Genomic DNA, 15,076 nt, shown 5'->3' with positions numbered 1-15,076 from the left:
CATCAGACGACGGTCTCCTTGGGTTAACCTGAGGAAGTCCCTTCGGGTGGGTGCCTGGAAGGTCCTCTCCCGAAGAGAGGATGATCACCTGTCTGTTATCATCTGAGCTCATGCGTTTGAACATCGGTATTGCAGCAATCTCTGAGGATCGGAGACAGGATCGTGATGAGACCACGGCGGGTAACACACCTACTATTGGTCAGGTCGCTCTGATGGTTACCATGCCCAAGGAGTTGCTGCAGCTGTGTTCAATAAGCTGACTCCAATGATAAAACACCAGTCAACGAGCATATTATGAGACCAAGGATTCATCATTCCTTGGGTGCCGTGAAGGATGCATTCTATGCCACGCTCGAGTCTGTGGTTGATTGGTGCCTCAGGCGAGATACTCTTCTCGTCTTGGGGAATTTCAATGCATCAATTGGAACTGCAAGGGATGGTGATGAGACATGCGTTGGTCCCCATGGGTCTGCAACTGCAAACCACAATAGCAGTAAGTTCCTTGACTTTGCAAGAACTCATGGATTTAGAGTGGCTGGGTTCATGGTTTCAGAACCTACAGGCTCATCGCGGTGGTGTGGTATTCCAACACTGGTGTTGTGGCAATGGAGACTGACCATGTGGTCGTTGATGGTCACTGGAGGATGATCCACAAGGCCTGTGGTAGCAACTCTGAAGTTTCAGCTTAAATCCAGGAGAATGGTACCATCCCTGCCAAGACTGGATGTTGGCAAGCTCAAGGATGATGGTGGCTGAGGAGTTTGCAAATGGGCTAAGTGGGGATTTAGGGGGCTTGGGTGCTTTAGGGAATCCAGAAGTGTTGTGGAGTGTCTTCAAGACCACCATCCTTGATGTTGCCGGTGGATGTCTTGGAACTCACTGAAGGGCAAAGAAGAATTTTTTTCTGTCAAGGGACACTGGACACCATTGACCAGTGTCGAACGGCCAGGTTTAATGACAGCTGAGCTGTTCAAGGAGTTTAGGCATAAAACTGTATGTGCGCCGAGTGTGGACAAGGAGGCCGATGTGCGAGGAATTTGTGAAGGGGTAGAGCATCACCTGGGGTCAAGTGATTCTCGTCCTGCCTACAGAGGAGAGTGTTGGGCTCTTGACAGAGGAGACCGAAGTGAAGGCCTGCCGGGCCAGTTACTTTGAGCGGCTGCACCAGGCTGATCCACAAGCCATTGAGTTGGATGTCGGGGTGTTCTTATCCCTACTGCTGACCCTCCAATCAACTGTGATGCATATTCGTTTGTGAAAACACAGACTGTGGTGAACCAGTTGAAATGGGGTTAGGCTCCTGGCATCTGTGCCATCCATGCTGAACTTCTCAAGGCTGGTGGAAAGTCTGCACTCAAGTCTTTGCATCCAGTTCTGTGCTCTGCCTGGAATACAGACATCATCCCAACTGACTGGAAGAGGGGCCTTGTTATCCCTCTCTGGAAAGGGAAGGGTGATCGCCAGTACTGCAACAACTTCCGAGGGGTGATGCTGCTCTCAGTGCCGGGCAAGGTCTTTGCTCAGATAATTCTTGATGGGGTTTGGCACCATCTGCTTGACCACCAGCACCCAGAGCAGTCAGGCTTTACACCAAAGAGGTCAATGATTGACCGTATTCTTACTCTTCTGGTGCTCACCAAATGCAGACAAGAGTTTCGGCAGGGGTTGCTTGCAGCCTCTGTTGACCTCTGCAAAATATTCGATTCAGTGAATCGGGATGCCCTCTGGGGAATTCTTGGTCTTCGTGGGGGTGCCACCAAAGCTGATCAAACTGACGTCCGAACTGTACTCTGGGACTGAGAGTGATGTGAGATTTGGTAATCCCATTTCAGACTTATTCCCAGTTGTTGTTGGAGTTTGTCAGGGGTGTGTACTGGCCCCCACACTTTTAATCGCTTGTATGGACTGAATGTTGGGGAGAATGTCGGAGCGATCAAGCTGAGGTGCATCATTTGGGAATGTCAAGATCTCTGAATTTGATTTCACAGATGATGCAGTCATCTTTGCAGAAACTGTGGATATCCTTTTGGGAGCCCTGAAGGTGCTGAATGAGGAGTCGGAGCCACAGGGATTATGGTTTTCCTGGGTCAAAACGAAGATCCAGGCTTTCAATGACATCTTCGATGCTGCCATCTTGTCTGTTTCTGTTTGTGGTGAGGATGTTGAGGTCATGGAGAGATTAACTTACCTTGGCAGTGATAGTCATGTCTCTGCTGGTTATAAGCCAGAAGTCAGTAGACGTCTGGGTCGGGCCTGGAAAGTCGGGATTCACCGGATCATGGGGTGTGGTGCTGTCGATACCTGTGCAGGGTGACGAAAGTCCGAGTGTTCAAGTACTTGGTGCTTCTAAGTCTTGTTCCACGGACGTGAGACTTGGACTCTGACCAGGTATCTGAGATGGAGACTATATTCCTTTGGTGCCAGATCTCTTCGGAGAATCCATGGCTTTCGCGAGTCTGACTGTGTTTAATGAGTGGTTGCTGAGAGAGACTCAAATGAGATCGTTACCTCCATCGTCTGTGAGCATCAGCTGCTGCTGAATGGACATGTGGCTCGTTTTCCTGACACTGATCCTGTTTACCAGATTCTCTCAGTGAGAGAGCCTCGTGAGTGGAGGAGGCCAACGGTCCGACCACGTACCTCGTGGTTGCAGCAGGTTGATCGGCATCTCAAGGAGATGGGGATGGGCCAGGCATCTGCCTGGGTAAAGGCCAGACGGAGGCCCCTGGAGTACCGGCAGAAAGTGGACACAGTGATGCGTTGCTCCGGTGCATGCTCCCATTCCTGACCTGACTACGAGATCATAATTGTGAAGTTTGACATCGACTGATGAAGCGGTTCAAGAGAAATAAAAAAAATTTTTTTTTGCTCAATCCAATACAGCTGCCAGACCATGTGACTTTTCAATTATTCATGAATACCTTGGAATCTCCAAGGCTTGGGGAACATGTGTGTGAAGTTTGGCCCAGAGGTAGCAATATTTTTTGCAGGTGCAACTCTACCACCGATGCAGTGCCTTCTTTTTCTTCGGGCGGAATTTGTAATTTGTTCAGGATGCTGGCGACACCACACTTACTTTGTCAAATGATACTGCGGAATCTTTAACGTACCTAAACTATTGCAAACAGGTAGGACACTCGGCTTGTCAATCCGAGGAACGGTGCAATTTATACAGTGTTGCAAAGCCCTGCCTGTGAAACACCAATCTGACAGTTTATAGTCAGGCCAAGAATCAAACCCAGACTTGATAGCTCAAAGGCATGTGCCCCTCTGACACCATCCTGTCAGGACTTTCATACAATGTATGTAAGGCTCACTGAGGAGCTTGTACTTACAAACATGTGGGACAGTGCCAGACAGTCAAGCACAAGGACATCAGGAGACTTCATTCTAATTTTACATCAATTACAAGGACATTTAAGAAACAACTAGGTGTGCTGGGTTTATATTAATCAAAAGACAGCATGTTGGACTTCACAGACATTGCATGTCTATCTATGAATCTCAATGAGAATGTAAAACATGTGAAAGAATGATTAATAAAAAACATTTATTTTTGCTGCCATGGTGGCTGTGGTTGTTATTATTTGTGTGCTCCTTCCATATACTTTTGTATCTTTCCGCTTCGTGAGATATTACTATATACAGTACTAGCAGAGACCCACGGTACGAGTAGCGGGTCCACCATCACACCCACAAAACCTATCGGGAGGACATGGCGATTGTGAACTTGACAACTCTAAAGATGTCTTTGGCTTAGCATAGCAACAAAATGGTGGCCATACAATTTTTCAGGTTACAACTGTGGGTGGAGTCAGGCCAGCTGTCCAACCAATGGGTCTGAAGGAGCATTACACACGGATGGACTGATGAACAAGCCTATTAATAATTTTTTTTTTTGTATTATTACAATTTTTGTGCTCGTATTATCATAAACAAAACAGATAAATTTGGGTGCTCATTCCGTGTCCCTTTCAAGGGTTCCCGCTGTTGTGGAAAAATAAATGTTACCATTGGAACTGCTGCGTTAACCTTCCATTCCCACTTCTTCTTCAATGCTGAAAGAGGGCTTTTATAACAGGCACCTTTGAGATTAAGCGGACACAAAGTTTTTGTTCTAAGTAAGTCGATTATAAGCTCTCCAATGGTACCGTTTTTATTATTCTACAACAGGAACCGATAAAGCTAGAGGTCGTGCTGCTTCTTCTTTTTCACATGATTGACACACACACACACACACACACACACACACACACACACACACACACACACACACACACACACACACACACACACACACACACACACACACACACACACACACACACACACACACACACACACACCAATGCATATAGTATTTGCATATTGTCAGTTAAAAGCTATATGTTCTGGTAAATTTAAATATTCATAAATGAACGATTAAAATTGATGGTTACACGTTCATAAGTTTTGTTCAGCACACATCGATAAATTGCGATACAAAGTGCTTGATGTGATGAGTTAATTTTGACTGAAGATGGCAGTATTGTACTGTAAGCTGCCTGGTAAGATTCGTGAAGATGCTGGAACGTTCTCAGACGAAACTTGCGGTTTCGACGAGAATCACATTTGCTGGACGACATGGGACTATTCTGTGTTACGATATAAACCTGTGAGAGCGCAGTGATATGTGACGAGCTGTGTGTTTCCAACGTCCATGTGCCTGATTTAACTCTGAGTGAACGAAGTGTTAATGTCCAGAGCAGTTTTTAACGCGTTGAGCTGATTGTAATCAGCTTGATTAAAACTCATTAAGATTGTGTATCGGGAGAGAATTCCTTTGAGCTCTTGAAACCATCCTCGTGGACGGGCCATCGTACGAGAGGACACAACAACGGGAATCAAAGAATCGACAGTCCTGAAGGACGAAGTGAACATGCGAGAGTGGTGCTGGGAGGACTGGAACACTGGGCGGTGGAAACAACTACTCACGGGAATCGGAGTTGAACATCTCATGTAACGGTGAACTTCCTCATTTGACTTTGTATCTGTTTGTTTCAAATACAAGTTTCAAAAATGTTATGCTGTTGCTGTGGTCATTGTTAGGCCACTCAGAAGTCACAGACACCAACCGAGAAAGATCTTATTTGAGTGGTAGCTGACCTATACATTTGTCCAGACTCGTGAAGCTCAAAGCTTGGTTGTAGTCATTAGAGGACATGCTGAGTCCAGCTTCACAAACGACATGCGCACACCAAAGGGAAGGAAACCCTGAAGGTGCACACATATCTCCCCCACCCCTGACACTTATATAGTGCTAAGATAGGTCGACTCATTGAATGACACAAATCAACTGATAGAGTTTTTGAATGGTCTATAAACCTGATGCATCTTGTGCAGATGTGAATGTGACAAAGTCCACTCCTGGAAAGAACTACAGTACATACATGGATTTCCTTAGTTGTTTGGATTCCAACTTTCATGTCTAATTTACGTTCAACTTGATGAATTAGTGAAGAGGATGCCATGTCGACTTTAAAAGCATTTTTCAAAAGCTTTTGCTAAAATTACAAATTCAAAAAAAAAGAAGAAAAAACAAGGACAGATGTGTCCAAGAGCCACATCATAAAGGTTTTGTCTTCATCAGAAGAAGAAGAACAACAAGAAGAAGAATAACAACGCGGAGCTCTCTTAGAGCCAGCGTTCACAATGCGACGCGGTGAAAAAAGAAGACGTATCCTTGGTCGACAAAGCATATTAGCCAAAACAGTTGCATCACAGGATCCATAATTCAAAATTTTCACATCAGTGCATGTCGATTTTTTTTTCTGGCCAAATTCCACTTGGACAGGAGGAAGCACGTATAAAAATCCAAGTGAGGTATACCAATCTCCATTCCCACAGTCCCAACAACCACTTCCTTACTTTCAGCCTCTTCCTGTTGTAGTTGCTGAAGCAGAGCCTCGAGTTCTTGCACCACCTCAGAGACGAGCGGCCGACAACTGTGCTGCACCTGCAGAGGTAGAGGAAGAAAGAGAATGCAAATGGGATGAAAGAAATGCCATCGAGGAGGTATATGCAGGTTATACAGAGTGACCCTTAATATAGGTTCCTATTTGTTACTTGCAAAATTGAATAATTTTCAAGTATTTTCGTCAGTCGATTTTGTTATTCTGTCTGTCTGTCAATCACCTACAGGTCACAATTTTAAACCGACCTTCATGAAACTTCACCACATGGTAGAGTTTGTCATAAGCAAGAAGCAGATTGTATTTGACGTCAAAAGGTCAACATAGGCCAAAGGTCAACAACTCATGTAGGTGAGTTTTCTAAAATTCTCAATTTTCATCCGATCAACTTGAAATTTGAAGAGGATTTATATTTCAGGTCACTGAATTCAACCTGTGAATTATTTTTGAGATTAACATGGACCAAAAAGTCAACATAGGCCCCAGGTCAACAACCAAGGTGGTATTTATTTATTGAATACATGCACAACTTGGCGGATGAAACATATATGGAACAGTTGGAGTAATATTTGAAGTTTTTAGTGCTAGTAATGTTTGAAGTAGTATTTTTTTTTTGTGAACAAGCTGTTAATAAATTCCTCGATTCAATGTTCCCCAACAAACGCATCAGCCGTGGTGGATGAACAGCAACATCCCAGGCCAGACTCCCTTCGATTTTTCTTTTTTGTGGGGTTTCAAAAGAGTTTATGCCACGAGCCCCAGTCCTTGGATGAGATAGGAGATCACATTACTAATGCTGTTCAGGGAATATCCCGTGCCATCTGTGCAAATGTTTTGGACAATTTGGTTGAACTTCTCCAGACTTGGAAGTTCCACGAGTTGTTGCACCATGAAAATAAAAGGAATATTAGTGGTCAGGTCAGAGATGATCAGCAGAAGAAAGATTGCTCCTCATTTGTTGCTGGAAATTTAAAAAAAAAATAAACCAACAGACTTGAGATGATCGGGTGGGGGATAATGAGGAATTAATGAGTTCTTTAACCAATACACAACAAAGAAAAAGATTGATCATCAACGATAGACATTGTTAATGGCAGATGAGTCGTGGGATCACCATCACTCAAATGACAAAAAAAACATTCTGCAAGAAAAGCCGGTTCCAACGAGTTACAAATATGAACACAATTTGCTTCAGTAATTATATTGCAATTACGTTGACTTGACCTACAAAAAGAGGATTTGGAAGTTTTTAGGAATGCCTGACACATTGTTAACCCACGCGAACGAAGCAAAAAGTGGGGTTAAGCAATTGGTTCACTTCTGTGTCTTGTCTGTCCGTCCATCCACAAACATCAGTTTATGATCGAGGAACAACTTCATTTCAATTGAATGTTATATTTTGAACATGAATCGGAAAACGAACCTGTAGTTTAGCAGTACTATGGCTCTGAATTTGTCCTGATCACACATGTGCAGGGAGGAGAGATAATCGTTTTACTCTGACTGTCTGGCAATCTACACATCATTAATTCTCAGATCTATTGTAATCTATATCCTGCAGCAAAGTTGTGAATTTAATGCCGTTTTGTCACATGTATGACATTTGTTATCGCTAGAAAATTGTCCGTGCCCACACAAAATTCTAAACAGGATAGGGATGGAGAGAGAGCAATGCAAATGGAGTCTTCCATCATCGATCTGGCAAGCTGGGAGCAATAATTCGCATTATTGCCACATGTGATGCAATTTAAATGTTCTTATAGTGGTGAGGTGCTCCATTTGAAACTGTTTGTTCAATATATGTAGCACTTGATGCCTTGGATCTGCAATAAAAATTTGTATTGGTGTATAATAATAATAATAATAATAATACCATTCCTTTCATGTAAAGGTGCATAGGGCTGCTGAGGCAGTTTCATTGGTAAGGAGTACAGTCCTGGATGGGTCACCACTCTGACACAGATTAATACCCCAATATACTGTGGCTCATTTCGCCGACCACGGAAGGATGACAGGCTGTCAACCCACCTGGTCTTAATTAAACGGTAAAAAGGGGCTCAAATTCAGAACCCGAAGATCCCAAGTCAGCCATCTTAACCGCTAAGCCAACACCAGGCATTATTGGTGTCAAAGCCAGTGATCAATTGCAAATTATTTGTGATATCATGCATTCAAAATAAGTTACATGTTGCCCCCCTCCCCACCCCCCCCTCACTCCACCCCCGCCCCCTCAATGGTGTTGGCATTTTTCATGTCATCTCAAACCAAAACTTCTTATGATGCTGCACATTGAAAACGTTATTTAAATTTCAAGCCGTTCTCTACAAATTAGCACAAAGTGTTAGCTTTCATAATCCACATTTGACCTCCTACCTCCACAACCACCACCACCACAACCCCCCCCTCCCCAACTCAAGTAAGGAAGTTGAGCTAATAAAATTAATTCAAAGCATCTGTACTATTAGGAAATGCAGATGTAGAAAAAGGAATTTCTGTTCTTCCACATTGCAGCGCACTGCATTGCAGAATCATTACAACAATCAACCACGTGGAAAGGAAGTAATGTAAGGTCATCTCACCATATTTTATTTTTATCGACTTCGGGATAAAGAAAAGGAGAATGGGGCTCATGTGGGTGTGAGGAAGGAAGTCAGAGTGAAACATTCTTGAAGAGTTGGTTGTACTTATTACAAAACTGTGCCTACGTGTTAGAGCATTACCAACCAGAACAGCACTGTGGAGAGCATACCTCCGCCAAGCTGAACAGTTTATGTTTTGGATCTACTTGAAAGGCTGGATCTGGATTCAGACCTGAACCAAAATCTAATCAGCTTGTACTCGTCACCGAACCAACTCCCCCACCAAGTTTTGTCATAACTCGTCCACAACTTTTTGAAATATCTTGCGAAATATCATTTTTGGCCACATCTCTCAATGGTGAAGAATCATTTAAAAAAAAAAAAAATTGTTTAACCCATCGTATTGTTGCGAATTCGCGCCCGCCGGCGTGCGAACGGCCACGTAACTCGAATCGCGGCACGTCGCCCACCGGACGGACAATTCTGTCATGACCCTCTCGGACTAACGCCGGGAGCTAGTCACGGGTGGGCCTTTCGGCCTCACCACGATCGTGCCAATCGGCCCCCCGCGTGGGATAGGGTTGTTCGCCAAATTCGACCTACCTAAGTACCCACGCGGAGGGTAGACCGGGCGATCGCACCTCGCCGCAGGTCGACTCCGGACATGGACCACTTAAGCGACCCGTTCCGTACTATCGGGATAACCGAGCGGTGTTATCGTCGGCCTCGACGGTTCCGATTAATAATTATCGGGCGTATTAAGCCCACTACCAACCCTTTACGTGAATCAAGATGGAGATTCAATTAAAGAAAAGACGAAGCGAAACGGGATAAACAGTTCAACATAATGCACATTTATTCCGCGACACACGGAGAGCACACATATACAATTACAACAATTATGCACCTAAAGCAATTGCAACAAAAGAAACACAACAATGCAGAGATACTACCGACTACGCGAGCACACGGCAACACTTAAACAGTTTTACTTTACAGACGGCGCCAACAACACATTTACTCAAAAGCAAAAGAAGAGGGCCACCCTCAAAGACGCGAGTCCGTTCCCCCAAAAAACCCCGTCCAAGCTGTCAGGCGGACGACGCGAGCTACACGCGGGACGAGCTCGGTGCGCCATGCCAGGAGGAGACAAAGGAGGGACTTGAGGCTGCAGTCCCCCAAGGCTGGACGACACGCCCAGGGAAGTCGCGACTTTCTTTTCTTTTGGGGTTTTGTGTAAATGTCTGTGGGTGGCGCCAGTCCGTGAAGTAGAAACTGTGTTAGTGTTGCCGTGTGTAAATAATTCCCTTTTATTCGGTTTTAACTCTTTCTTTGCTTTCGTTGCATTTTGACTGTATGGCTGTATTGACGTGCTTGCTTTGTGTGTTTGTGCGTGTGAATAAAGTGCTGCTTGTTGAACTGTTTTCCCGCTTCGCTTCGTCTTTTTCTTTTATTGAACCTCCATCTTGCATCACGTAAGGGATTCGATAGTGGGTTTAAAACGCCCGGAAATTAATCGGAACCTTCAAGGCCGACGATAACTCCGCTCGGTTATCCCTGTGATACGGAACGAACCGCTTGAGCGGTTCGTGTCCGGTGTCGGCCTGTGGCGTGGTACGATCGTCCAGTCGACCACTCGCGCAGGTACTTAGGTCGGTCGAATTTGGCGAGAAACCCTATCCTGCGCGGGTGGGCAATTGGCACGATCGTGGTGAGGTTAAACCCCCACCCGTGACTGGCTCCGAGCGATAGTTCCCGGACGGTCACGACTGAATTGTCCGTCTGGTGGGCGACATGTCGCGATTCGAGTTACGTGGCCGATCGCACGCCGGCGGGCACGAATTCGAAACACTGGTGTCAGCGAGCAGGAAACAAACTCTCCCGTCTCCAACTAAATTCACAGGAACGGCCCAGGGGTGTGCGAAGCGACCCCCCCGATTCCCTCCAAATTAATCTCTTACGAGAAATAAGATGGAGTCTCAAGGCGAGCGGGTGCCGGGGGTAGATATGGATGTAGAATTTTTAGAATCCATGGCTCAGGATGAAATCCCCGTGCAGGTCAGTCCCATTGTAATGCAATAACAATTCCCCCCCCCCAACCGAGCCCAGAACCCGAAATGGGTGCGGCGGTGGCCGCGGTGTATGACACTCCCCACCCCACTTCCGTCAAAGTCCTCCCCCAGTCCCCGCGGACCCGCGCTTGAGGGTGAAGCGATTGCCGCAGACCCACTTAACATGGGCCAGGTAAACATGATTTTGCAGGCAATAAGCAGAATGATGCAACAAATGGATAATAAAATGGAAACAAACACAAATGAAATAAAAACAAATGCGTGCAGGTTGAATAATCACATGAATGCTCATATACAGCAGGTGAAGAACGGAATGAAACAATAAATGAAGGAAATGCAGGGTGAGATGCAGAACATGGGCATAGGCCTGCAGGCAGGCATAATGGCAATTGCGGGGAGCAAAACACGGGCAGTGGAGCTCAAAATGGTGGCGCCACGTGTGGGAGCGAACGAGCTGAGAGGGAATGCAACGGCTGTCAGGCCCGCAATGGAGGCGGGTGAGGACAAATTAATTTGGGAGACGCATTGGGTGAGACTCGAGCAGGTGACAAAGGAAGTGACGGTGACACGGATGGAAAAAGTAAATGTGGTGACTGCGGCATGTAAGAGACACGTGGAGACAGCAGAAATAATAGTGGAGACAGCAGAAATAATAGTGGAGACAAGGGAGGTAATGGGTGAAGAGGTGACTGAGTTGGCAGAGACATGGGAGAGAGAGGGTGAATTGGACGGGGTTAAGGACGAGCACACACACACACACGGAGGTAGTGGAGGATAATGGGGGTGAGCTGGCGGACTGTCTCGTGGCCCGGTGCAGGCAGCTGGATGGCCTCCTTCGGGAACGGAGGGAGACGCTATGCTCCCTTGAAGCTGATCACGACCAGGTGGGTTCGGTCATGTCAAGCGAGTTCGAGGGGGCGAGTGCTGTGGAAGGGTGCACGGAGAGCTTGGGGGGTAAAGAGGCCCCGGAACCCCTTGAGGTGGCACTAATCCCCAGTGCGGTGGTCCCGGTGTGTGTGGTGTCGAGGTGTGTGTTTACTAGTGTGGTGAAATGCGTGCTGCAACGCACGCATAGCGCGGGTGAAAGGGCGTGTGTGAGAGAGACCGAGTGGGTGACAGAGACCCCGTGTATGGATGAGACCCCAGGTATGAGTGCGCCCCCGTGTGTGGAAGCGACCCCGCGTGCGAGTGGTGTGGTGGCAAGTGTGCCGAAGTGCGTGCCTCCCAGCACGCCGTGTGTGGATGAGGCACCGTGTGTGAGTGGAGCCACGTTTGCGAGGGAAATGGCACGAGTGAGTGAACGGCCGAGTGTGAGGGAGACCGTGTGTGTGAGGTCGCTGTATGTAAGGGAGATGACGGTCGGCATGCGGGAGCACGCAGCCGCGTCTCCCAGTGTGAATGTAATGGAATGGTGTATGAGCGTTGTAACACACAGGAGTGTGTGCGTGGAACGGAGACGACGGCGACAGATAAGGGACAAGGGCCGAGTCGCGGCCGTAGCTGTATTGGGGACCGCGCCAGGTTTACCCAGCAGCGAGCGCGAGGTCCGTGCTGTGGTACGCACAAGGCCGTTGCGTGCGCGGCTGCGGAAGTGAAACCCGGTCCGGAAACGAGCGCGGTGAATGTTGCCGATCCCGTGACGGACAAAAGCCAGGCTGGGAAGACGGATTTCGAACGGACGGGTTCCCCATGCGAGCTTGTGTTTAGCTCCAACGGGCAGAGCACATGTGTTCGCGTGGGGAACCCCTCGAAGCGTGAGGCTTGTTTTTTTATGCGCCGGGTGACGTCATGGCTGCGGGTATGGTTGGAATCTGGCAGGAGGGTGAATCCCTGCCGGATGGTACCGTCCAAGAGGGACGAGGGACACGAACAGCTGCCATGACGTCACGCCACAGGTGCGTGGCTGTGAATTGCCGCGCTGGTGCGCAGGTTGCGAGTTGCCGCGCTGGTGCTGCGCGAGAAAAAGGAAAAAGTAAGCCTCGCTTCGGGTGAACAGGATTCCCGGGCAAGGGGTGGAAGACCCCCCTGCCCGGGCACAGGATGGAACTAGTTAGGGGGATGGGTTAGTGTTAGCTTGACCAGCTTCATGGGGCAGGGGTAAGTCCTCATGGAGTCCGTGGAATGGATTAGGTGGAGGGATGTTCGTGAGATTTTGGAGGGGAAATAATTTGAGGACAGAGACAGACGTTGGATGTGGAGAGGGGACGTAGCTTAGCTACGTAGTGTTAAAAGGACCGTGCTGTAGTGTAAGGGATGACATGGGAGCACGAGGTAGTTATGGGATGTTGTGAGCAGGATGGCAGGGTTCAGCAATGTGTGAGTTGAAGAGTTGTGACATGATGAGTGAGTGAGGCCAGCGGGTCTATCTGAATGGAGCGAATGGGGAATGCATGGTGCGATGAGTGATTGGGGGGATGAGTGATTCACACCCAAGGGACCCCAGGGTCAGTGTAAAGTGAGTTAGCTGGGTTACTTAAATTGACAAAATGGAAGTCGTTTTGCTGTTGGTGTGAGTGTAGGCTCGATACCTGTTTGGAGGGGTGCAGGAGCCCTGTTGACAGGCTGGGAGCATGGCTGCGAAAGGTGAGTATCGCTGAGTGGGTACCCCGGGCACCGGGCTAGTCGGCCGTGGTAGGCCAAGGGCCCATGGGGGGGGGCCGGGATAGTGTAGTGGGCACGGGTGCGCCCGCATGATGCGGGGGCCCGGGGCGCCGTTAGCCGCGTGGGCAGTGTTGTGGGCACGGGTGACCCTCGGAAAGGGGCCCGGGAAGCCAGCCTGCCACGTGAGCGCTTCAGGGGAGTCGCCATGGAGGGCACTCCTCGGTGTTTCGGGAGCTGGTAGGCTCGGAGGCAGTGTAGTGCCTGGGGGTGCCATCGTAGGAGAATCGGCAGAGGGTAGTGCCTGCCAAGGGAGCCACGCGTCCCAGCCATGAGACCGTGTGAGGGCATGAAGAGAAAATTGGGGGGCGAGGCCCGACAATTGTGAGGACACCAACACAGGCGATGGGAATCTGGGTTGATAGAACCAGTAGATTAAGCGAGAGGCGCTTGTTGAAAGCCCCGGGGTAGATTAGGAAGTGTACCCCGATGCACCATCCATCCCTTCGCTCTCATTGTGGGCCGCTGGACCCACTTTGGGTTTAAGATCGCTGAAGTCCGAGGAGGCCATCCTGAGGCTTGAGTTGGGCCTCGACACAGGACGCTAGCCCTCCCTCATTCCCCTTCAGGAAGGGAACGTAGGGGTTGGGAGTAGGCTCGAGGACGATAGGTGAGCCGAACAAGGACGATAAAGGGGGTTCGGGAACGATTTATAGAGGGGAAGTAAAAAATAAAAATAAAAACAAAAAATAAGTTGGGGCTAAATTGGGTTTTACAAATTAAGGGAGTGGGTATGGACAGTGACAGGCAAAGGCAATTGGTTGGGAGGGAAACAGTTAGGTAGGTCCGAGCCCACCTTCCGAGTGGCCAGCACCACCACACACCCTCCATCAAACTGCACTGCACGGCGAGAGGCCGGCCAACTTCGTCTGCTGGCTGTTGTTTTGCTGTGAGGCCTGTACCGGCCGGATCGTCAGCAGCTGTGTTGCTTCAAGGCCTGTGCCGGTCAGCTCCACTGCCGGCTGCTTTTTACTTCAAGGCCTGTGCCAGTCAGCTCCACTGCCGGCTGTTTTTGCTGCAAGGCCTGTGCCGGTCGATCGCCTGCCGGCTGTTTTTACTGCAAGGCCTGTGCCGGCCAGTTCATCTGCCGGCTGTGTTTGCTACAGCGGCCTTGTCATGCCTTGCCTGCCTGCTTTTGCCATCCATGCCTGCTGCCCTCGATTCTGCGTTTGCCCCGTTCTGTTTTGCATTTGCGCCCCCCCCCCCCTTGTTCATTGCCATGTGTGCCAGGATCGTCGTGGAAGTTACAAGAACTGTCCTGTTGGCAGCTACAACACGGGCCTGCAGTGGCGGCCCATGCGCCGGTTGACTTTTGACTCTTTCTGCCTGCAGAGTTCATTGATCCTGGGCCATGGTTATTGTAAATTTATAAGGTGAAGATGTACTGTAAATATGGGTGCGCCCCCGGCATGTATGTGTTGGCGCCGGCAATTTTATTTAAGTCGTCTGTATGCGTGGGTTTGTTTAGTTCGTTACTCAGCCCTCAGGTTATTTATTTTGGGGACACTAATACACTGAATGTCGCACTCAGGGATCCGAAGGTAAAACGTACTAGGGGAGAACAACACATGATGGCACACGAGAATTTGAGGACTCGGGACGAGTCTGAAAAAGGGGAGGGGGTAGTGTTACGGTTGTGGAAATTCGCATTACACCATAAAGAGTCCTCAGGTGAGATATCTCGATAAGTCCATGTGTAGTTAGCCCACACCCGTTGTATAGAGGGAATTTATGTGATCCATTCAGGCTGCGATCCTTCAGTTAGTCGTTTTTCTTTCTCTCTTATTAATTTGAACAAGAACAAAACAAACCAACA

At 48.3% G+C, this 15,076-nt stretch overlaps 1 protein-coding gene across 2 annotated transcripts in view; it reads right to left on the bottom strand.

Moving 5' to 3' along the window:
* LOC147016646 (dual specificity testis-specific protein kinase 2-like) overlaps window positions 1–15,076 on the bottom strand; it is a 169,665-nt gene that overhangs the window by 18,788 nt on the left and 135,801 nt on the right. For both annotated transcript variants that reach the window (XM_085845514.1, XM_085845515.1), the window contains exon 9: window positions 5,908–5,995. In XM_085845514.1, the coding sequence (XP_085701640.1) occupies window positions 5,908–5,995 (88 nt within the window). The remainder of the gene's footprint in view (window positions 1–5,907; window positions 5,996–15,076) is intronic.

The sequence above is a fragment of the Eptatretus burgeri genome, chromosome 11, assembly GCF_056783735.1.
Source record: "Eptatretus burgeri isolate ZD-2024b chromosome 11, Ebu_testis_v1, whole genome shotgun sequence".
NCBI lineage: Eukaryota > Metazoa > Chordata > Myxini > Myxiniformes > Myxinidae > Eptatretus > Eptatretus burgeri.
The sequence above is the reverse complement of the archived record's forward strand: the minus strand, read 5'-3'. Positions and strand labels throughout refer to the sequence as shown.